This window comes from Melanerpes formicivorus, unplaced genomic scaffold, assembly GCF_026170545.1.
Source record: "Melanerpes formicivorus ecotype bairdi unplaced genomic scaffold, bMelFor1.0.p_v2 SCAF_114, whole genome shotgun sequence".
NCBI lineage: Eukaryota > Metazoa > Chordata > Aves > Piciformes > Picidae > Melanerpes > Melanerpes formicivorus.
The window spans coordinates 360,174-382,816 of NW_027142466.1; the positions used below are offsets into that span (position 1 = coordinate 360,174).

The following is a 22,643-nucleotide window of genomic DNA, read 5'->3' on the forward strand; positions in this document are numbered from 1 at the left end:
CCGTGGCAAATGGCATGTCCCACGCGTGTCCCCGTGGCGGGCGGGGGCCGCTGGGCTCACAGCCGTGATCCCGATTTTCAGCGATGTTTGAAGGAGGAGGAAGGTCCGCGGGGGGGGGAGGATGACGTCAGGGCTGCCCTCACCACCCACCGGCCCGGTGACGTCACCCTCTTCCCCCGCGCGTGCGCAGCGCTGTCCCCCCTCCCGCCCCCCCCCGTAAAAGCCCCCCCCCCCTCCCCCCCGTATCTGGAGCCGCTGCGCGGAGGATGCGGGGCCGCAGGTGGGTGAGGGGAAGGGGGCGGTGAGAGCAGTCCGGAGGTGCATGGCGGGGGGAGGGGGCGTTTTGGGGGTGCCGCTGGGCGGGTGGTGCAGCCGGCGGAGGGTGCAAAGGGGCGTTGCAAGACGATGGGGGGGGGGAATGTTGGGTTGCGTCCCCGGGGGCCGGGTGCGTGATGGGGGAGAGGGGGCAGTCGGGGGCGTTGTGGGTAACTGGGGTGGGGGCGCACATCGTTCGCTTCTCCACGGTAGGGGTGGGGGGCGTGGATGGAGGGGGGGAGGGCGTGCCGCAGCGGTGCACTGGGGGGTGCTGAGGTGTAGGGCGAGGAGGGCGGAATTTGGAGGGTGCATTGTGGGGGGTGCTCAGGAGCGCATCAGCATCTGTGCGGGGGGGGGTGCGCGCTGAGACGCGCAGACGCCGCGGGGGGGGTGGGGCGGGTTGGCTGCATGACGTTGGGGGGCATGCACAGAGCTGCACGTACAGGGGTGCAGCAGGCACAGCGCAGCTGTGTGCTCACAGCTCGGGTTTGGGGTATGTGAAGCATTTGGGGGGGCACTCAATGCATGCTTACATGGGGGGGCTGTGTGTGGGGTGTCCATGCACCCGTGTGAGCACATGCATGTGGGGGGGCATGTGTGCAGTGCCTGCTTGCACCCCTGCGCCCGCACCTGCCTGCACACGTCTGAGCACGCATGCAGCTCGTATGCACCCCTGTGCCTGCGCTCTCCTCAACATGCATGAGCTGCCAGAGCACGCGTGCACCCTCATCTGCATGCAGCCCTTGCAGATGTGCACCATGACACTCGTGCAGCAGAGGTCACTGTGCTCCCTCATGCATGCATCTCTGCGTGTGCTTGCAGCCTTTTGCACCCCCCCCGACATGTTCACCATGCACATCTGCACCTTCATGTGCACGCCCCCCTTGGACCTGTGTGTATCTGTGTGCTTGCACCCCTGTGCACTCGTGCACTGTCGGAGCGTGAACGCAGCGTGCTCCAGTGCACAGCTTGCACCCCTGCATGTGTGCACTTGCACCACCCTCCATGCGTGCACCACGTGTGTGCTGTGCACACGCACACCCTCACTGGTGCCTTGCACATGCATACACCCCTGTGCATCACACAGAGGTGCACACACAGCCTGGGTATATGCAGGACTGCCTGCAGGCACGTGGAGGTTCCTGTGCACGCAGTGCTGCACGCGTGTGGAGCTGCACTGCTGCACAGGCTATGCTCCAAGCCCCACCCTGCCCATGTTTTGCCCCAGAAGCTGCAGCCTGTTCCTCCTGCCCTGCCTCAGGGCAGCGAGAGAAGGTTGGGGTGGTGGCACCTTTACTGGCTTGCTCCTGGGCTACTGTTTGCTGCCTGTGAGGCTACTGCTAAGATCCTGCTCTAAGTAATCTGGTGAGGGAGTGATGGGAGATGCTATCGAGGCGCAGCCGAGGGCCTCTCAGGACACTGCTCAGATGCTATCAGGAGTTCACTGAAATGCTCTCAGGATACTCTGCAGACAGTGCTGAGGTGCTTCTGGAGTGGCATTAAGATACTGTCAGGATACTATCTGGATGCTACTGGGATATTGCAAGAACACTACTGAGATACTATCAGGGCCTGACCAGGATACTCTCAGGATACTTTAAAGATTTTTCCAGCATCTTTCCAAGGTTGATAGTGAGATACTCTGACAGATACCCCTGAGCGGTGCTGGCACACCGTTACTCTCAGATGCTACAACAGGTAGGATTAGGATGCTTTCAGCAGAGTAATGTGGCCCTAAGGAAATATCTGAATATGGCATTGCTCTACATAGATACTATCAGGACACTACTAAGGAGGTAACTATGTAATCACTACAGCACTGAGTATTCTACCAGGACACTGTTTGTATATTGCTGTGATGCTACCAAAACGCTGTTAGGCTACGACTAGGATGCTATTGGGATACTCCTGACATGTGCTGGTACAGCTGAGCTAATCCAGTAGCTGCTCCTAGGATACTCTCAATGTAGCACAAAGGTACTATCCAGACACTGCTAAGGTGTTAGCAGGGTACTACTGCTTGGATAAGATAACACTGAGATACTGTCACAGTACTACTGAGGGCATTGCTAGAATACTGCTAAGATAGTATCAGGATCCTGCTGTGCTACTGTCAGGATGTTACCACGGTGCCGCTGTGGTGCTGCCAGGACAGTACTCCGTTTTTATCGGCATACTGTCAGGATGCTAGTAGATTACTTCTGAGATACCACAGAGACACTGAAAAAATAGTGGGCAGATGCTTGTGGGATACTACCAGGTCATAAGTCAAGCTTTTGGGTTACTGTCAGCACATTGCTGATACTAATATGATACTTCCATCCTGACACTTTCAGGATGCTACTTAGTGATGCAGTATAAAGACAGTAGTAGGATACTACCAGTTGAGTGAAACAGGAGGTGGTGGTATGATAATTTGTTATGTTCTGTGAGGGTAACACTGTGATACTTCTGGACCATTGTCATCGCTTTGTTGCTACTAGTAAAGCGCTACTAGCGTACTGCCAGAGTATCAGCGTGGTTCTGTAGCACTGAGAGACTTTGAGACGATACTAAGACACTGTTGAGATACTACTAGAATACTACAGTAGTACCACTGGTTATGTAACCTCCATGGCAGTATGGTTTCAGGCAGCACGGTGGCACCAAAACAAATGGGGAGCCCTGGTGTTGCAACCTGGTAGTAGCCCGGTGCCTCACGGGCGCCCTCTCCCCGCAGCTAAGGCAGCACGTCAGTGTTGAGGAGGATGGAGGCACCGCTGGTCAGCCTGGAGGAGGAGTTCGAGGAGGGCCCCGGCGAGGATGGGGGCACCCCGCAGCGCAGCGCAGACCCAGCGCTGGCCGAGCTGGAGAGCTTCTCGGCCGAGATGATGAGCTTCAAGTCGATGGAGGACCTGGTGCAGGAGTTTGACGAGAAGCTCACCGTCTGCTTCCGCAACTACGACGCCGCCACCGAGGGCCTGGCCCCTGTGCGAGGGCAGCTCCAGGCGCAGGAGGAGGAGGAGCGCCTCCAGGATGAGGAGTGAGTAAGGCCTCCGTACACCTGGGTGCCTCCTCACACCTGCACGTTCCACCCCTCCCCAGTGCAAATTGGCTCCTGCATTGCAGCACATTCACGCAACACATCAAAGCAGCAACCTTGAGTAAGCTCCCTCACAGCCCACATGCCTCCCTTGCACCCTCGTGAGGCTTTCCTGACCAGCTCCCTGCAGTGTGGCATGGTGATGCACCATGTCAGGAGTAGTGCTGTAGTATCCCATGAGTAAGGACCTCCTTCAGGGTCTACATGCTGCACTGCATGCTAACATGCTATGCCTCACATGCAGCTCATTCCCCTGCATTGTGGAGTAGTCACACAGCACCATAGAGTAGCTGTATAGTATCCTGTGATTAGGCCACCCTTGGGCATGGTGATGAGATACACCCCTCCCACACCGTGTGGACCAGCCCACTCTGTTCCAGTGTGGTTGTGTAGCACCTCAGGGTAACAGTGGAGCGTGCTGTGAGTAGTTACCCTCTGAGGCCTATTCTAGCTCCTTGCCTGCTTAGAAGTTCTCCACAGTGTGGAAATCAGCCCCTGTGCTGTTGCATGATCATGAAGCACCTTAGAGCAGCTGTGTAGTATCTGTGGAGTAGCTGTGTGGAATCCTTGGAGTCTGTGTGTAGCATGTATGGAGTAGCTGTGCTGTACCTTTGCAACAGGTGTGTAGATTCATGGAGTAGTTGTGTGAGGTCCTTGGAGTACCTGTGCAGCATGTGCGGAGTAGCTGTGCAGGATCCTCTGAGGAGCTACCCTGTGTCGCATTGCAGGGGGTCATGGCAGTCTCAGTCCGTGTGAGGAGAGCCCCTGGGGGCGTGAATACAGACCTTGAGTAAGGTGTGAGTAGAGCTCAGCCGCTGCTTGCAGCGTGTAAGCTCTGCCTCAAGTCAGGGGGCAGCTAATCTGGGGCAAAATCCCCCGGTTTCTGCCCCCCGTGGCGCTGTTTGCACTCAGAAGTCAGTTTTCACTGGCCCCTGGGATTTGTTTTGTTCCTAAAATGCCTTTTTTTGGCCAAACTGCATCCAGCTTCCAGCAGACTGCATCCATTTGCGCCGGGAGGGAGGCTTCTTCCTGTCTCTGTCGCTTCCCAGCCTGCTTAATGCTCATTTTCCACCACCCCAAAATGGTCATTTTCCACCCAAAACCTTTTTAATTTGCTGGGGGTTTTATTTTGTTTTCCACCCAGACCTGCAGAGGCCAAATCCTGTGCCAGGCTTGACCAAAGGGAGGCCTTTCACACAAAAAAGGAGGCTTTGCCCCCCCCCCGCCGGGAGCAGCCCGGGAGCCCTGCGCCGTCCCCGGCTGCCTGCTTTGTGCTGCCATTGTGTGGCTTTGGGTCACTTTGGGCAAAACAGGGCCGTTTTTTTTCAGTCCTTTTTGAATGAGGCCTGTGTGTGGGGTCGGGGGATGGGCTGGGACCGAGTTTCCCTTTTCATGAACCAATTCTTGTCGTATTTAACCCAGAAATGTGCCTGAGCCTGCAGGGTGCTGCCTCTTTAGGAGCCAGCATTTTAAAGAGCAGGTTTGGGAGCGTTTGGGGTAAAAATCAGGGGCTAGGAAGGGTTTGGGGCTATGGATTTGTGAATTTTGTGATTTAGGGGAAAATTAAGATGGAGCAAGGAGGGAGGGAAATGACCAAAAATGAGCAATTGGGGGGGGGGGAAAGGGGGGTGGTGTGTGCAGGTGGTTTTGGGGTGATTTGGAGGGAATGAGGCTGTGCCACCCTGGGGGGAGATGCCAGCACTGGGGAGAAATCTCAGCATCTCTTTTTGTGTCTTTTCCCCCATTTTGGAGCTTTTCTCCTTTTTTAACCCTTTCCTGATGCTGTCACTTCCCAGGTCCTTTCTCCCATTTTCTCCCTGCTTTGTCTCACTCCTCCTCTCCTCCCTTTTTTCTCAACTTTCCCCCCTTTTTACACTTTTTTGCCTTTTCCCCTTTCTCCTCTTTTCCCCATTTCCCCCTTCCCCCCTTTTCCACTTTTCTTCTTTCCTCTCTTTTCCTCTTCTTTACCCATTTTTTCCTTTTTCCCTCTCTTTTTCTTCTTTGCCCCCCCTCACTCATTTTTCCTCCCTTTTTTCTCTTCCCCCCTTTTATTCCCTTACCACCCCTTTTTCCTCCTTTCCCTCTTTTTCCTCTTTTTTCCCCTTTTCTTTTTCCCTCTTTTCCCCCTTTTCCCACTTCCCCTTCCCTTTCCCCCTTTTCCCCCTTCCCCTTCCCTTTCCCCCTTTTCCCCTTTCCCTTTCCCCCTTTTCCCCCTTCCCTTTCCCCCTTTTCCCCCTTCCCCTTCCCTTCCCCCTTTTCCCCCTTCCCCTTCCCTTTCCCCCTTTTCCCCCTTCCCCTTCCCTTTCCCCCTTTTCCCCCTTCCCCTTCCCTTTCCCCCTTTTCCCCCTTCCCCTTCCCTTTCCCCCTTTTCCCCCTTCCCCTTCCCTTTCCCCCTTTTCCCCCTTCCCCCTTTTCCCCCTTCCCCTTCCCTTTCCCCCTTTTCCCCTTCCCCTTCCCTTTCCCCCTTTTCCCCTTCCCCTTCCCCTTCCCTTTCCCCCTTTTCCCCCTTCCCCTTCCCCCTTTTCCCCCTTCCCCTTCCCTTTCCCCCTTTCCCCACTTCCCCTTCCCTTTCCCCCTTTTCCCACTTCCCCTTCCCTTTCCCCCTTTTCCCCCTTCCCCTTCCCTTTCCCCCTTTTCCCACTTCCCCTTCCCTTTCCCCCTTTTCCCCCTTCCCCTTCCCTTTCCCCCTTTTCCCTCTTCTCCTTTCCCCTTTTACTTTCCCCTCTACTTTACTTTCCCCCTTTCCCCCTTTTCCCCCTTTCTGCCTTTTTCCTCTTCCCCTCTTTTTCCTTTCATTTCCCTCTTTTCTTCTCTTCCCCCCATTTTTTCCTCCTTCCCCCCTTTATTTTCCCATTTTCCTCCTTTTTCTTCTTTTTCACCCCCTTCCCACTTTTTCCTCTTTTTCATCTTCTTTTCCACACTTTCACCACCTTTTTGCCCTTCCCACCCCCTGCCATCCTTTACCCTCTGCTTCCCCCTTTTCCTCCCAGGCCCTCTGCCCCCTGCCCCTTTTTGAGGTTGAAATTTGGCACAGTTTGTCCAGTCCTGAAGGGCAGAGTCAGGCACCTGTGGGGCAGAAGAGAGGGGTAGGGTGGGGCAGGGCACTTTTGGGGTAGCTTCAGGGTACCTGGGGGCATTTGGGGTGCCAGGGCTGCAGTTTGGGGGCATTTGGGTGTGGGTGAGGCAGTTTGGGGCTGTTTAGTGAGGGCGGTTGGAGGGTTCCAGGACATCCCAGCTGGGTTTGGGGCATTTGAGAGCATTTTGGGTGTTCCAGGACCAATTTTGGGGTGTTCCAGGATGATTTAGTAGGTTCAGGGCAGTCTGGGAGTGATAACTGGGGGGGAGGGTGTGTTCAGGGTGGCATTTTGAGGTGAAGTGATGGTGTTTGGGGGAATTTCAGCGTCTTTTGGGGAGCTTTGAGGCATGTGGGGGTCTCGGGGAAGCTTTGTAGGGTGTTGGGCATCAGGGGATGCCCAGAGCTTCACGGTGGCATTTTGGGAAGTTCTTTGGGGTGTCAGGGCAGATTTTTGAGGGGGTTTAGGGTGTTTCTGGGCAGTGCTTCAGAACAGCATTTTTGGCTCTTTCTCAGTGGCATTTTGGGGTTTTTTGAGGCATTTTGGGCAGCGTTTCAGGAAAGCTTCATAAGGAATTTCTGGGTGTGCAGATGTGGGATGTTGGGGTGGTTTGGGGCGTTCAGGGGTTTGGGGGGTGTGGTTTGGAGGATTTCAGGAGGGCTGGGGCATTTTGGGGCATTTTGGAGCTTTTTTTGGGGGTATTTGGAGATGTTTAAGGGTGTTTCAGGACATGGTGGTGTTTTGAGGGGGGCATTTCAGGATGTTTCAAGGTGGTCTTTTGGGGCATCTGGAGACATTTCTGGACCTTGCAGTGGCTTTTTCAGGGGGTGTTTGGATGGCAACATTTCCAAATGATGTTTGGAGGCAGCATTTTGGGGCATTTCAGACCAAAGATGGAATTGGAGAAGCTTTGAGGTTTTCTAAGGCAGGATTTGGGGTCTTCTAGGGCAGTATTAGGGTCTTCTAGGACATAACCTTGGGTGTCTTGAGGTGTTTTGGGCATCTTGGTGGTTTTGGATGGGAGGGCACATTTCAGGGTGTTCCTAGGGCTGTGTTTTGGGGTGGTTCAAGGCATTCTGACATGCTGTTAGGGAATAGCTTCTGGAAGAGGACTTGGGGATGCTGCACAGGAGCCAGCAATGGGCACTGGCAGCACAGGAGGCCAAGGGCAGCCTGGGCTGCAGCCAGAGCAGTGTGGCCAGAGCTGGAGAGAGGATCCTGCCCCTCTGCTCTGGGGAGACCTCAACTGCAGGGCTGGGGCCAGCTCTGGAGCCCTCAACACCAGAGGGACCTGGAGCTGCTGGAGAGGCTCCAGAGGAGGCCACAAAGATGATCAGAGGCTGCAGCAGCTCTGCTGTGGGGACAGGCTGAGGGAGGTGGGGCTGTGCAGCCTGGAGAGGAGAAGGCTCCAGGCAGACCTCAGAGCAACCTCCCAGGACCTGAAGGGCCACAAGGAGGCTGCAGAGGGACTGTCCCCAAAGGCCTGCAGGGACAGGAGCAGAGGCAATGGTTTGGGCTGAGAGCAGAGCAGATTGAGATTGGAGGTGAGGAACAAGTTCTGCAGCAGGCTGCCCAGGGAGGTGGTTGAGGCTCCAGCCCTGGAGCTATTGCAGGTGAGGCTGGAGAGGGCTCTGGGCAGCCTGCTGCAGGGGGGATGTCCCTGCTGCCTGCAGGGGTTGGGCTGGGTGAGCTCTGGGGGTCCCTTCCAGCCCCAACCATTCCATGATTCTCTGGGTTTGGGGTCACTACTCACCACCCACCTCTCTGCAGGGTCTGGGATGCTCTCACCGATGGCTTTGGGCCCCGGGGCTCCCCCCGGCCCTGGCTGCTTCCTGAGGCCGAGGTCCTCGATGGCACCGACCCCCAGGTATGGCTGTGACTGTCCCCTCCCCCCCCTGGCTTCCCAACCCCTGCCCTGCCTCTACACAGCCTCCAGGTGATGACTGACAGCTGTCAGCCATCCCCAAGGCTCAGCTGCCAGCAGCAAGCTGCCCAGAAATGGTGTTTTCATTGCACTGGGTGTCCACATTTTGGGGTGGAACCAGACAGAAATGTGCAAGTTTCAGCTTTGGGTTCTGGGATCTGCTCTTTGCTGGTTTGCCCTGGAGCCAGGAGGGAGCTGTTGTGTGGTTTGTGGTAGGAAATGTTTTTGCCATGGTGGTCAGGTCCTGCTGGTAACAGCTGTGCTTGGGAGGGCTCAGAGGTGCCCCCAGACCCACTGAGCTCAGGCTGTTTGGATGTTCAGGGTGGTCCTAAATCGGGTGGAGAAGGAAAATGTCTTGGGTTATTTCCTGCTAAAGAGGTGGGAAAAGCTGGGGAAGGTGGTAAAAAAGATGTCTGCCTGTTCACTATCTCCAGCCAACATCTTCACCTTTCACTTTCCCATCTAGCATCACCCCCTGGCATCTCCCCATCCAATGTTTCCATCTGACCTCTTCCCCACTAGGTATCACCTTACATCATCTCCCCATCTGACCCCCCCAGCATCTCCATCCTGCAGCTCCCCATCCAGTGCCACCACCCAGTTCAAAGATCTCTCCATCCAACATCCCCCTCTTGCCCAATTTCCCAATCCAGTGTCTCCATCCAACAATTCCCTATCCAGTGTCTCCCTATGCAGCAAACTTCTCTGTCTCCTTGCAGACCTCCCCTTGCAATGCTTCCCTGGCCATGATCTCCCTCTCCAGTGTCTCCACCATCCCCATCCAGTGTCCCCATGCAAAGTTCCACCCAGCATCCCTGTCCAGCATTTCCCCATCCAACATCTCCAACCATCTCTCTCTGGTGTCCCTGTCCATTATCCTCCTACTCAGCTTCTCCACCCAATGTCCTCACCCAACGTCTCTCCACCCAATGTGCCTATCCAGTGTCTCCATCCAACACCTCCACCTCACCCAACATCTCTCCAGTGTTCCCATCCCTCTCCAAAGTCCCCATCCATGTCTCCTGTGTCCCCCCTGAGCTGTGGTTCCCTGGTGGCTGGTCCAGGGCCTGGGCCACACCAGGGCTGTGCTTGTGCTGGGCTGTGCCCGTGGTGCCGCCAAGGCCACCCAGCCTGTGCCTTCTGCAGCTCTGCGAGAAGGAGGAGGAGGAACTCACTGAGAGGAGTGAGCAAGACTCAGGCATCAACGAGGAGCCACTGCTGACAGCTGAGCAGGTACCTCTGGTCCCCATGGCCACCGTGTCCCCTGAAAGCTTTGGGCCCCCAGCGTGGCCTTGACCCACCCCAGCCCCATGGTCGTGTGCTGGAAGCACAGGAGGACAGATCCCATCACCTCAGATCCCATCACCTCGGGATGCAGGGTGCAGGATCCAGGTATAGGATGCAGTCATATGGAGATGCAGGTCCAGGGTGCAAGTTCCTGTGGGGTGTTGGAGTGTGCAAAGGCAGACTGCGGGGTACAGGGGGGTGCAAGTGCTGCATATACAGGATGAAGGAAGCTGGATGCAGATGGAGAATGAGAAGGAAAAGGAGGAGGAAGATGAAGGGTGAAAGGGGGTTGGGGGGATGCAGGATGAAGGGAAGGGTGGAGGATGAAGGGGAGAATGCAGGATAAAGGGGAGGGTGGAGGCTGAAGGAGATAGTGGAGGATGCAGGGTGCAGGGCCCAGGATGCTGATACAGATGGAGGATGAAGGGGCAGGTTGCAGCTGATGGTGCAGGGCCCAGGATGCTGATACAGATGGAGGATGAAGGGGCAGGTTGCAGCTGATGGTGCAGGGCTCAGGATGCTGATGCAGATGGAGGATGAAGGGGCAGGTGGCAGCTGATGGTGCAGGGCCCAGGATGCTGATACAGATGGAGGATGAAGGGGCAGGTGGCAGCTGATGGTGCAGTGCCCAGGATGCTGATACAGATGGAGGATGAAGGGGCAGGTGGCAGCTGATGGTGCAGGGCTCAGGATGCTGATACAGATGGAGGATGAAGGGGCAGGTGGCAGCTGATGGTGCAGGGCCCAGGATGCTGATACAGATGGAGGATGAAGGGGCAGGTGGCAGCTGATGGTGCAGGGCCCAGGATGCTGATACAGATGGAGGATGAAGGGGCAGGTGGCAGCTGATGGTGCAGTGCCCAGGATGCTGATACAGATGGAGGATGAAGGGGCAGGTGGCAGCTGATGGTGCAGGGCTCAGGATGCTGATACAGATGGAGGATGAAGGGGCAGGTGGCAGCTGATGGTGCAGGGCCCAGGATGCTGATACAGATGGAGGATGAAGGGGCAGGTGGCAGCTGATGGTGCAGGGCCCAGGATGCTGATGCAGATGGAGGATGAAGGGGCAGGTGGCAGCTGATGGTGCAGGACTGGGGTGTGGCAGGCAGCAGCACGATGTTGCTGTGGCCTGCAGGGGGCAGAAGTGAGGTGGAGGCAGGATGCAGGTGCACATGGAGGATGCTGAAACCCTGCAGGTCATTGAGGAGCTGGAGGAGCTGATGCAGAGTTCACCTGACCCCGAGGCCGACCCTGAGGGAGATGAGGAGGAAGAAGAGGAGGAGGAGGAGGAGGAAGCTGAGGCTGATGCCGAAGGCAAAGGTGATGGTGGGGGAACAGAGCCCATCCTGCTGCATGAGCTGCAGGCTTTCTGCCCCAGCAACAACAACTGCTCCCATGAAGGTACAGCAGCAACACCCAAGCCAGGTGCTTTTGGGGGGCAACCACATGGGACAAGTGAAGCTCTGCAGGCTCCAGGGCTGGCTTGGTTCTGTTGGGCCCTGCAGGAGAGGGCTCTGAGCAAGACTTTTAAGAGCATGGAGATCATGATTACAGTATAGTGTTAAATGCAGTACTGAGGGGTGCTGAGGGGGTCATGCAGCCTCCTTTCTCCATATGCATGGAGATGTTGGGGTGCTCTTGAGTGGTGGTTGGGAAATGCACTTCCCTGAGAGCACCAAGTGTGTGCCAGGCTCAGTGCTGAGCCCTGCATGGGGCAAACCCCAGTGTCAGTCCCAGCTGGGGCTGAAGGGCTGCAGAGCAGCCTGAGGAGAAGGCCTTGGGGGTGCTGGGGGTGCAGAGCTGGCCAGGAGCCGGCACCCAGCGCTGCCAGCCCAGCCCCAGCCTGGCCTGGGCTGAGCCCCAGCAGGGTGGGCAGCAGGGGCAGGGAGGGGATTCTGCCCCTCTGCTCTGCTCTGCTCACCCCCCCTGCAGGGCTGGGGCAGCTCTGGAGCCCTCAGCACAGCACAGGCAGGGAGCTGGGGCAGCAGGGCCAGAGGAGGCCACAGCAGTGCTGGCAGGGCTGGAAGCCCTCTGCTGGGAGCCAGGCTGAGAGAGTTGGCCTTGGGCAGCCTGCAGAGGAGAAGGCTCCAGGGACACCTTCTGCTGGCCTCCCAGCACCTGAAGCAAGCTGGGGCCAGAGCTTGGAGCAGGGCCTGTTGGGCCAGGCCAAGGGGGGATGGTTTGGAAGGCCAAGAGGGAGCTTGAGAGGGGAGAGAAGGAGAAATGGTTGGTGCTGAGGCTGAGGAGAGCCTGGCCCAGGCTGCCCAGAGAGGTGGAGCTGCCCCATGGCTGGCAGCAGGGCAGGGCAGGTTGGTTGGGGCTGGGAGCAGCCTGCTGTGGCTGGGGATGTCCCTGCAGGGTAGTTGGACTAGAGGAGCTTGAAAAGTCTCTTCTCACCCAAGCCAGTCTGGGATTCCATGATTCTCACTTCCCTCTGCATGTTGCTTAGTCCCTGAAGCACAGCTGCTGCTTTCCCCTCCCTGCACCGTGCAGCTGCCCCGGAGCAGGCTGTTAAGGCTCTCACTCCCCCGGGCATTTGCTAATTCCCTTTAATTGCTCAGCCCTTTTCCTTCCTGGTGCCTGCCACTTCTTGCAATTCCCTAATTGCCCTGCACACCTCATTTGTGGCTCTGGACCTCTCAGTAATTACAGCCTGCAGTCATTAATTGGGAGCTCAGTGAATGCACCATGCAGCTCATCAATTACCCCAGACTGTCCCTGAGTTTGGCCTGTGTCCCCCTTCCCCGTGCAGGGCTCTGCTTGCACCAGGAGCCACACTGCACTGCACCACACAAGGCACTCACTGCACTGGCCGTTGTCTTCACTGCACTGCTGCCTCACCAGTTGCTCTGGGCAGCCCACTGATGGCTCTGTGCAGCACTTGCAGCCTGCAGCATGACAACTGCACAGAGCCTGTTGGTGATGTGCCTCTTCGGAGCGACAGGTCCCTGCCTGCCTGGGCTTTGGAGTGATGGCTGCAGGCATGCTGCTGCTTGCCCTGGGCCTTTTGTGTCAGGGACCAGTGGTCCTACTGCAACCAGTGCTGCTCAGTATCTTCATCAATGATGGAGGCAGGGGGATTGAATGCACCTTGAGCAGGTCTGCAGAGGACACCAACCTGAGTGGTTCAGTCCACACACCTGAGAGCAGGACCCATCCAAAGGGACCTGGAGAGGCTGGAGAGTTGGGCCCAGGTGAACCTCCTGAGGTTCAACAAGGCTAAGGGCAAGGTCCTGCAGCTGGCTCAGGACATCCCCAGTGCCAGCCCAGGCTGGGGCTGAGGAGAAGGCCTTGGGGGTGCTGGGGGTGCAGAGCTGGCCAGGAGCCGGCACCCAGCGCTGCCAGCCCAGCCCCAGCCTGGCCTGGGCTGAGCCCCAGCAGGGTGGGCAGCAGGGGCAGGGAGGGGATTCTGCCCCTCTGCTCTGCTCTGCTCACCCCCCCTGCAGGGCTGGGGCAGCTCTGGAGCCCTCAGCACAGCACAGGCAGGGAGCTGGGGCAGCAGGGCCAGAGGAGGCCACAGCAGTGCTGGCAGGGCTGGAAGCCCTCTGCTGGGAGCCAGGCTGAGAGAGTTGGCCTTGGGCAGCCTGCAGAGGAGAAGGCTCCAGGGACACCTTCTGCTGGCCTCCCAGCACCTGAAGCAAGCTGGGGCCAGAGCTTGGAGCAGGGCCTGTTGGGCCAGGCCAAGGGGGGATGGTTTGGAAGGCCAAGAGGGAGCTTGAGAGGGGAGAGAAGGAGAAATGGTTGGTGCTGAGGCTGGGGAGAGCCTGGCCCAGGCTGCCCAGAGAGGTGGAGCTGCCCCATGGCTGGCAGCAGGGCAGGGCAGGTTGGTTGGGGCTGGGAGCAGCCTGCTGTGGCTGGGGATGTCCCTGGGGGCGGCAGGGGGCTGCAGTGGATGCCCTTGGAGGGTCCCTTCCCACCTATCCCAGTCTGTGGTCCCATGACATGAACAGACAGTGACTGTTTCACCACTTGCACTGCGCAGCCTGTTAAGCACCTCATACATTTTCATCCTAACCTTATGCCCGCCTCGGGTGCCCTTCCCCGTGCCCACCTCGGGTACCCTTCCCCGTGCCCACCTCGGGTGCCCTTCCCCATGCCCACCCCCGGTGCCCTTCCCCCTGCCCGCCTCGGGTGCCCTTCCCCATGCCCACCCCCGGTGCCCTTCCCCATGCCTGCCTCGGGTGCTGTCTCGGTCCGGAGACACAGTTCTTTTAAATATTCCCGTGTTGTGAAATTAGAGGCACGAACGAGGCCAAAGTATCAACAGCTAGACTATTTATTACATAAATAAGAAAGGGAGAGGGAGAAAATAGAGAAAGTGGACATAAGAAGGGAAGGGGGAGAAAATAAAGAGGGAGAGAGAGAGGGACGAGAGATAGAAGAGGAAAGGAATTGTATTACCACACCCCTCATCCCCCCCAAGACAGTTTGAGTCTGTGGAGGAAAGGTGCTGCAGGAGATGTTTGGTTTGTAGAGAAACCGTGGTGAGGCTTTTGCTGGAGAACAGCTGTGGTCCTCTGGGGAGATGTTGGGTTGATACAGGAACGGTGCTGAGGCTCCTCTGGGCAGCCTGGGTCTGTAGAGAAGGGGTGCTGAGGATTTGGCTGGAGCTGTGGTCCTCCGGGCAGCTTCTTTTCTCCGGAGCAGCATCGTCCCGGCTTACTCTTCTCAGCGGCCTGGCCCGGCTCCTGTGTTTGCCTTCATCTCCGTTTTTCTCCCCGTTTCTCTCCTCTGTTTCTCTCCTCTGTTTCTCTCCTCTGTTTCTCTCCTCTGTTTCTCTCCTCTGTTTCTCTCCTCTGTTTCTCTCCTCTGTTTCTCTCCTCTGTTTCTCTCCTCTGTTTCTCTCCTCTGTTTCTCTCCTCTGTTTCTCTCCTCTGTTTCTCTCCTCTGTTTCTCTCCTCTGTTTCTCTCCTCTGTTTCTCTCCTCTGTTTCTCTCCTCTGTTTCTCTCCTCTGTTTCTCTCCTCTGTTTCTCTCCTCTGTTTCTCTCCTCTGTTTCTCTCCTCTGTTTCTCTCCTCTGTTTCTCTCCTCTGTTTCTCTCCTCTGTTTCTCTCCTCTGTTTCTCTCCTCTGTTTCTCTCCTCTGTTTCTCTCCTCTGTTTCTCTCCTCTGTTTCTCTCCTCTGTTTCTCTCCTCTGTTTCTCTCCTCTGTTTCTCTCCTCTGTTTCTCTCCTCTGTTTCTCTCTACAAACCAGTAGTTGCTCAAGTCTTTTATACAGTTTTTTAGTCCTTAGGTATGTAGTCAAATATTGTCCCTCAGGAATTCCAGTGGCAGGAAATCTGTGTGTTTGGGCAAGACCCTGGCTGGAGGAGGGGGGAATCTCCGTCTACCCCGTCTCCATCCAGACAAGGCTCAGGAAACAGGTGGTGATTATCTTGCCCTAAAGGTGTGATGGCTGGGTCCTTGGGTCCATTGCTGTAGTCCCATGTTATCACGATGCAATCACAAGCTGATTTGCATCCAGGATTGGTGGACAGGATTCTTTCCACCTTCTTTCCAGTGGCTCTGCTATCACTTTATCTTTGTTGACTCACATAGAGAGAGACAAACTTATTAGACTCTCACAGGTGCCCTTCCCCGTGCCCGCCTCGGGTGCCCTTCCCCCTGCCCGCCTCGGGTGCCCTTCCCCCTGCCCGCCTCGGGTACCCTTCCCCGTGCCCACCTCGGGTGCCCTTCCCCCTGCCCACCCCCGGTGCCCTTCCCCATGCCTGCCTCGGGTGCCCTTCCCCCTGCCCGCCTTGGGTGCCCTTCCCCCTGCCCATCTCGGGTGCCCTTCCCCCTGCCCACCCCCGGTGCCCTTCCCCATGCCTGCCTCGGGTGCCCTTCCCCCTGCCCATCTCGGGTGCCCTTCCCCCTGCCCACCCCCGGTGCCCTTCCCCGTGCCCACCCCCGGTGCCCTTCCCCGTGCCCACCCCCGGTGCCCGCAGGGCTGGGCCGGCTGTCTGCGCAGGAGCTGGCGGCGGCGGCAGGGCGTGCGGAGGCGGCGAGCCGGGCGCTGTCGGCGGAGCTGGTGGCACAGCTGGCACGCAGGGACGAGCTGGCCTTCGAGAAGGAGGTGAAGACAGCCTTCATCGGGGCGCTGCTGGCCGTGCAGGGCGAGCAGCGAGAGGCCGCCCGGCGCCGGCGCCGTGACAAGGGCCTGAGCCTGCAGGGCGGACGTGCGGAGCGCGGCGGCCACATGCCCAGGAAGGTGAGGCACGGGGGCACGGCCGGGGCGAGCCTGGGCTCTGGCGTCCGGCTGGGGCACAGGGATGTCCGGCACGGTTGAGAGGCATCCCCGTCTGTGGCAGCGAGGTTGGGCTGGGTGACCTCTGAGCGCTCTTCCAGCCTGAGATTTGATTCTGTATCGTGGAGCAGGGGCTGGGGGACAGCAGGGGGCTGGGGACAGCAGGGGCTGGGGGACAGCAGGGGGTGAGGGACAGCAGGGGGTGAGGGACAGCAGGGGCTGGGGGACAGCAGGGGTGAGGGACAGCAGGGGTGAGGGACAGCAGGGGCTGGGGGACAGCAGGGGGTGAGGGACAGCAGGGGTGAGGGACAGCAGGGGGTGAGGGACAGCAGGGGTGAGGGACAGCAGGGGCTGAGGGACAGCAGGGGTGAGGGACAGCAGGGGGTGAGGGACAGCAGGGGTGAGGGACAGCAGGGGCTGGGGGACAGCAGGGGCTGGGGGACAGCAGGGGCTGGGGGACAGCAGGGGCTGAGGGACAGCAGGGGCTGGGGACAGCAGGGGGTGAGGGACAGCAGGGGTGAGGGACAGCAGGGGGCTGGGGGACAGCAGGGGGCTGGGGGACAGCAGGGGCTGGGGGACAGCAGGGGGTGAGGGACAGCAGGGGTGAGGGACAGCAGGGGGCTGGGGGACAGCAGGGGCTGGGGGACAGCAGGGGCTGGGGGACAGCAGGGGCTGGGGACAGCAGGGGGTGAGGGACAGCAGGGGCTGGGGGACAGCAGGGGCTGGGGGACAGCAGGGGCTGAGGGACAGCAGGGGCTGGGGACAGCAGGGGGTGAGGGACAGCAGGGGCTGGGGGACAGCAGGGGCTGGGGGACAGCAGGGGGCTGGGGGACAGCAGGGGCTGGGGGACAGCAGGGGCTGGGGGACAGCAGGGGCTGAGGGACAGCAGGGGCTGGGGGACAGCAGGGGGTGAGGGACAGCAGGGGGCTGGGGGACAGCAGGGGGCTGGGGGACAGCAGGGGCTGGGGGACAGCAGGGGCTGGGGGACAGCAGGGGTGAGGGACAGCAGGGGCTGGGGGACAGCAGGGGCTGGGGGTCAGCAGGGGGTGAGGGACAGCAGGGGCTGGGGGGACAGCAGGGGGCTGGGGACAGCAGGGGCTGGGGGTCAGCAGGGGCTGGGGACAGCAGGGGCTGGGGGACAGCAGGGGGTGAGGAACAGCAGGGGCTGGGGGACAGCAGGGGCTGGGGACAGCAGGGGCTGGGGGTCAGCAGGGGCTGGGGACAGCAGGGGCTGGGGGACAGCAGGGGCTGGGGACAGCAGGGGCTGGGGGACAGCAGGGGGTGAGGAACAGCAGGGGCTGGGGGACAGCAGGGGCTGGGGACAGCAGGGGCTGGGGGTCAGCAGGGGCTGGGGACAGCAGGGGCTGGGGGACAGCAGGGGGTGAGGAACAGCAGGGGCTGGGGGACAGCAGGGGCTGGGGGACAGCAGGGGCTGGGGACAGCAGGGGCTGGGGGACAGCAGGGGGTGAGGAACAGCAGGGGTGAGGGACAGCAGGGGGCTGGGGGACAGCAGGGGGCTGGGGGACAGCAGGGGCTGGGGACAGCAGGGGCTGGGGGACAGCAGGGGGTGAGGGACAGCAGGGGCTGGGGGACAGCAGGGGCTGGGGGACAGCAGGGGGTGAGGGACAGCAGGGGCTGGGGGACAGCAGGGGCTGGGGGACAGCAGGGGGTGAGGGACAGCAGGGGCTGGGGGACAGCAGGGGGCTGGGGGACAGCAGGGGCTGGGGACAGCAGGGGGTGAGGGACAGCAGGGGGTGAGGGACAGCAGGGGCTGGGGGACAGCAGGGGGTGAGGGACAGCAGGGGCTGGGGACAGCAGGGGCTGGGGACAGCAGGGGGTGAGGGACAGCAGGGGGTGAGGGGCAGCAGGGGCTGGGGGACAGCAGGGGCTGGGGACAGCAGGGGGTGAGGGACAGCAGGGGGTGAGGGGCAGCAGGGGCTGGGGGACAGCAGGGGCTGGGGCTGTGTGGACAAGGGGCACGGGGCGAGGGGATGAGGGACTGAGGGACAGGGAGAGGAGGACTGGCAGGACCGAGGGACACAGGGCAGGAGGGATGCAGGGAAAGGGGGGGGGCAGGAAGTCACGGGATGGGGACACAGAACAGGGAGGTGAGGATCAGGGGGACACACTACAGGGGTCTGTGGGGACAGGAGATTGGCCAGCAGGACACAGGGCAGGGAGAGGAGGGATGGGAGAACAGGGGATATGGGGACTGAGGGACACGTTGCAGGGGTCTGTGGGGGCAGGAGATAGGCTGGGGGGACACGGCAGGGGGATGGGGGATGTGGGGACATGGGACCCAAGGGAAGGGAATGGGGATGTGGAGGAATGAGGGAACAGAGAATGGGTAGCAGGGGGCAGGGGCAAGAGATATGGGACAGAGAGATTCAAGGGAGGGGGTGAAGGATAGGTGGACATGGAACATGGGGACAGGGGGACACAGGGAAAAGTGGTGTGTGATGGGACAGAACAGAGGGACATGGGGCAGGGTGAACAAGGCAAAGGGGTGAGAGAGAGTGGGACACAGGGCAGGAGGGAGTTTTGGTCAGAGGAACATGGGACAGGGAGACAAGAGGCAGGGGAATGAGGAATGGGGTACCTGGGGCAGGACTGGGGGGTGTGGAACAGGGGCACGTGAGGACAGGGAATGGGCTGAGGCAGGGGCCTGAGGGATGGAGGGGCAGGACAGGAGGCCTTGGGACAGGGGTATGCAGGGACAGGAGCGGGGACGAGGCAAGGGGAAAGGAGGGTGGGGGGACCTGGGTTTGGGTGGATGAGGAGCAGAGGTGGGGGAGCGTGGGACCAGGAAATCAGGAGATGTGGATGGGAAGTGGGGAGCTGGGGGCTGCTGGTGCCAAGGAAGGTGCCAGGGGTGATGTGATGTCACCAGGAGGTGACAGGATGCCACCTGTGTCCCCAGCGCTTCAGCATGGAAGGCATCTCCAGCATCCTGCACTCCGGCTTACGCCAGACCTTCAGCCCCACTGCCCACGAGAAGCAGGTGCCTTTTCCCCCCTTTTTCACCCCAAAATTGCCCAAATCTGTCCCCTTTCAGCCCTTGCCCCATTCCTCTGCATCCCCCAAGCCCTTCTTTTAAGAGTTTTCAATTTTGCAGCCCCACTCTGTCCCCTACACCCTGCTAGTGCAGCTTGCACCATTCCTCCCCCCAAGGACCCTCCCTGTCAGAGGGGTGCTGTGGGTGGGGGCTGACAGAATGCAATGAATTCAGCACCCCCACACGATGCCTGCAGGTTCCCTGCAGTGCAGCTCCTGCAGCAGTGTGGGGTGAGCTGGAGCAGAGCCTGGGCAGCCCTGTGGCAGCTGGGTGGGTTTGGGGTGTTTTCTTTCCGGGCAGTACCTGAACACGGTGATTCCCTACGAGAAGAAGGGGTCCCCGCCCTCCGTCGAGGACCTGCAGATGCTCACCAACAGTGAGTATTTGCTCCAGCCTCTGCCCCGGGGCAGAAGCAGAGGTTTTGCATCACCATGGTTGATCTGGGACCCAAACACACATTTTGCATTGCTGCATCAGCTACAATGCACAGATGCCAGCATGGATGGGGTGGGAAGGGACCCCTGGAGCTCCCCCAGCCCAAGCCCTGCCCCAGCAGGGCACCCCCAGCAGCTTGCCCAGGGGCACAGTGCCCAGGGGGGGTTGGAAGCTCTCCACACCAGGACACTCCACAACCTCTCCGGGCAGCCTGCTCCAGGCCTCCAGCACCCTCCCAACAACTTTCTCCTCCTCTTCCCCTCCAACCTCCTGGGCTTCACTCTCTGCCCACTGCCCCTTGGCCTGGCCCTGGCCACCACTCAGCAGAGCCTGGCCCCAGCCTCTTGCCCCCCAGGGGCCCTTCAGCTCTTGCTGAGCATTGCTGAGCATTGCTCTGGGGCTGCTCTTCTGCAGGCTCTCAGCCCCAGGCCTCTCAGCCTTTGCTCCTGCCAGAGCTGCTCCAGGCCCCTCAGCAGCTTCCCAGCCTCCCCTGCACTCTCTCCAGCACTTCTCTGGCCCTCTGCAGCTGGGCAGCACACAACTGCCCCCAGGGCTCCAGAGGTGGCCTTGGCAGGGCAGAGATTCAGGTGCAGCAAACACCATCCCCTGACCCATTTTTGTACCCTTTAGGGGTAAGACACCCATTCAGCTGACTGGGGGTGACAGTGCCTTTTTTGGGTTGTTCTAAGGCCTGGTGCATTGTGGGAAACTCTGACAGTGTCTTTATGGTGACTGTGGGGCTGATTTGGGGGAGCAGGAGATACTGGGGGGCAGTAGAGTTTGGCTTACAGCTCTGTTTTCCTTCAGTCCTGTTTGCCATGAAGGAGGGGAATGAGAAGGTGCCCACACTGCTCACAGATTACATCCTCAAAGGTATCTGCTGTCCTTGGGCATTCCCTGCCCACCCCTTGGTGCAGTTCCCATGCCACCCTTTGCATCCACCATGGATCTCACCCTCGCATCCTTCATGCACCTCCTGTGCCTCTTTGTGCATCTCCTGTGCATCCCTTACCCCTTCTTCATGCAGCTCTGGTGCATCCTTTGTGCATCCTTCAGGAATCTCAGATACAGCTCCTGTACATTCCTCACACCTCCCTTGTGCACCTGCTGTGCATCCTTGTGCATCTCCCTTGCATCCTTTGTGGAGCCCTTGCCCATCCCTCATGCATCTCCAGTGCACCCTTCATGCATTCCCTGGGTATCCCAGCTGCAGCATCTCCCCTGCATCCTTCCTGCATTTCCTGTGCATCTTTGTGCATCTCCCTGTATCCTTTGTGCATCTTCTAGGGACCCCAGGTGCATCTCCTCATACATCCTCATGCACCTTCACCAGTCCCTGCACATCCTCCCTGCACCTCCCTTGCACCCTTATCCACTCACTTCCTTCATGCAGCCTCAGGAACTCCTCTGCACCCCTTTACCCCTCGTGCACCATCATGCATCCCTCCAGTGCATCATTCATCCACCCCTGTTCATCCTCCATGCATCCCACACAGCCCTTGTGCATCTTTCATGCACCATTGTGCATCCCTTCCATGTTCCTCCTGCATCTTCTGTGTCCCATCTGCAGACCCTGGGCAGCCTTGCACAGCACTCACACCTGCTTGTGAGTCCTTGTGCACTCCTCTGCTCTCATGCAGACTCATGCATCCTTTCTGTGCACATGTGCACACTTATGCACCCCTGGGCACCCCCATGCACACTTCTGCATCCTCATGCAAACAACTCCCATGCACCCTTGTGCCCCCTCGTGCATCACTGTGCACCCTTGCACACCCCTGTGTGTCCCAATGCGTGTTGATGCACTCTCAGGCACCCCAGAGCAAGCCTGTGCCACACTGTGCACCCTCCTGCATCACTGTGTGCTCCTGTGTCCGTGTGCATCCTCCTGCAGCCCTGCACACACTTCTGCATCATCTTGCCCCCCATGCACACTCGCTCACCCCAGTGCTCATTTGTGCAGCCTCAGGCAACCGCATGCATTGTGCACCCTTCCTACCTTCCCATGCCTGGCCTTGCACGCTCATGCAGCCTGCTGCATCCCTAGACGCACTTGTGCACCCTCGTGCATCCCTCTCTGTGCTCCTGTACCCCCATGTGCGCGCTTGTGGGGCTCTGTGCACCCTCGTGTTGCCCTCTCGGTTCCTCCCAGTGCCCCTTGTCGGCGCCAGCGCCCACCGGGACCCTCTCTCTTCGCAGTGCTCTGCCCAACCTGAAGCGGCGCTGCCTTTGCTCCCGCCTGCCCCCGGCGCTTCCCCCAGAAATCGGGGCCAAAGCCGAGGAAAACGGCACAGCTGCGGCCCGCCCCCAGCCCGGCTCAGCCGCGGCCCCCCCGCCCCCGCCCGCACTGCCCCCGCACCGCCCCCGACCTTTGCACAACCGGGAAATAAACAAGTTGGTTTCATTAATTAAGCAGCCAGGCTCCAGCGTCTGCCTCCAAACCTCCACCACGACCCCCACCTCTCCCCGACCCCCACCTCTCCCCGACCCCCACCTCTCCCCGACCCCCACCTCTCCCCGACCCCCACCTCGTGGCTTTGCAACTTTTCACAGAACCTTAGGGGTTGGAAGGGACCTCCAGAGATCCTCCAGCCCAAGCCCCCCTCCCCCACCCCACGTCCCTTCCTCATCCTCATGGCTCTCTGTTGGCTTCTCTCCAGCAGTTGCCTCTCTCTCTGGAGCTGGGGAGCCCAGAACTGGGCACAGTATTGCAGCTGTGGTCTCAGCAGGGAGAGCAGAGGGGCGGCAGAAGCTCCCCAGCCCTGCTGGCCACACTCCTGTTGCTGCACCCCAGGACGCCCTTGGCCCTCCTGGCCCCAGGGGCACCTTGCTGGCTCATGCAGAACTTGCTGCCCACTCCTTGGGTGAGCCCTGCGCAGATCCTGCCTTGTGCTGAGGAGTAGTCACAAAATGATCAAATATGCAAATTTCTGCCACCGAGCTCCACGTTCTCCTGCCCCACAACTCCCTTTCTGCGCCCGTGGAGCGAAGCTCCCTGCTGTGTAAGGCCCCCGGCTCGGCCCGCAGGGGGCGCTGCTGGGGCGGCACAGCTCCGAACGGGAGACCCCTCTGGGGACTCCTCCCCGTGGGGGCAGCTTGTGATTGGGTTGAATTTGTGTCACTTAGGGGCAAAATGATGATCGGTTGGGGGGGCAAATTTGGTGATTTGGGGGGGCAAATCTGTGCCATTTTAGGGGCAAATCTCATTTTGGGGGGAAATTTGCTCATTTTAGGAGCAAGTTTGA

General features: G+C 59.5%; 1 protein-coding gene across 2 annotated transcripts; it reads left to right on the top strand.

The window, feature by feature from the left end:
• Positions 1-228: 228 nt before the first annotated feature.
• On the top strand, positions 229-21,810 carry FEZ1 (fasciculation and elongation protein zeta 1). Of its 2 annotated transcripts, none has more exons than XM_068167224.1 (10): positions 229-280; positions 3,035-3,337; positions 8,242-8,338; positions 9,542-9,628; positions 10,879-11,083; positions 15,610-15,872; positions 18,829-18,909; positions 19,264-19,339; positions 20,206-20,271; positions 21,598-21,810. In XM_068167224.1, exons 2-10 carry the CDS (start codon positions 3,063-3,065, stop codon positions 21,612-21,614), a joined length of 1,167 nt encoding a protein of 388 aa, XP_068023325.1. In that variant the 5' UTR covers positions 229-280; positions 3,035-3,062; the 3' UTR covers positions 21,615-21,810. The 2 variants fall into 2 exon arrangements, with proteins under 2 accessions (XP_068023325.1, XP_068023327.1); XM_068167226.1 differs by lacking the exon at positions 229-280 and adding an exon at positions 786-808.
• Positions 21,811-22,643: the final 833 nt, after the last annotated feature.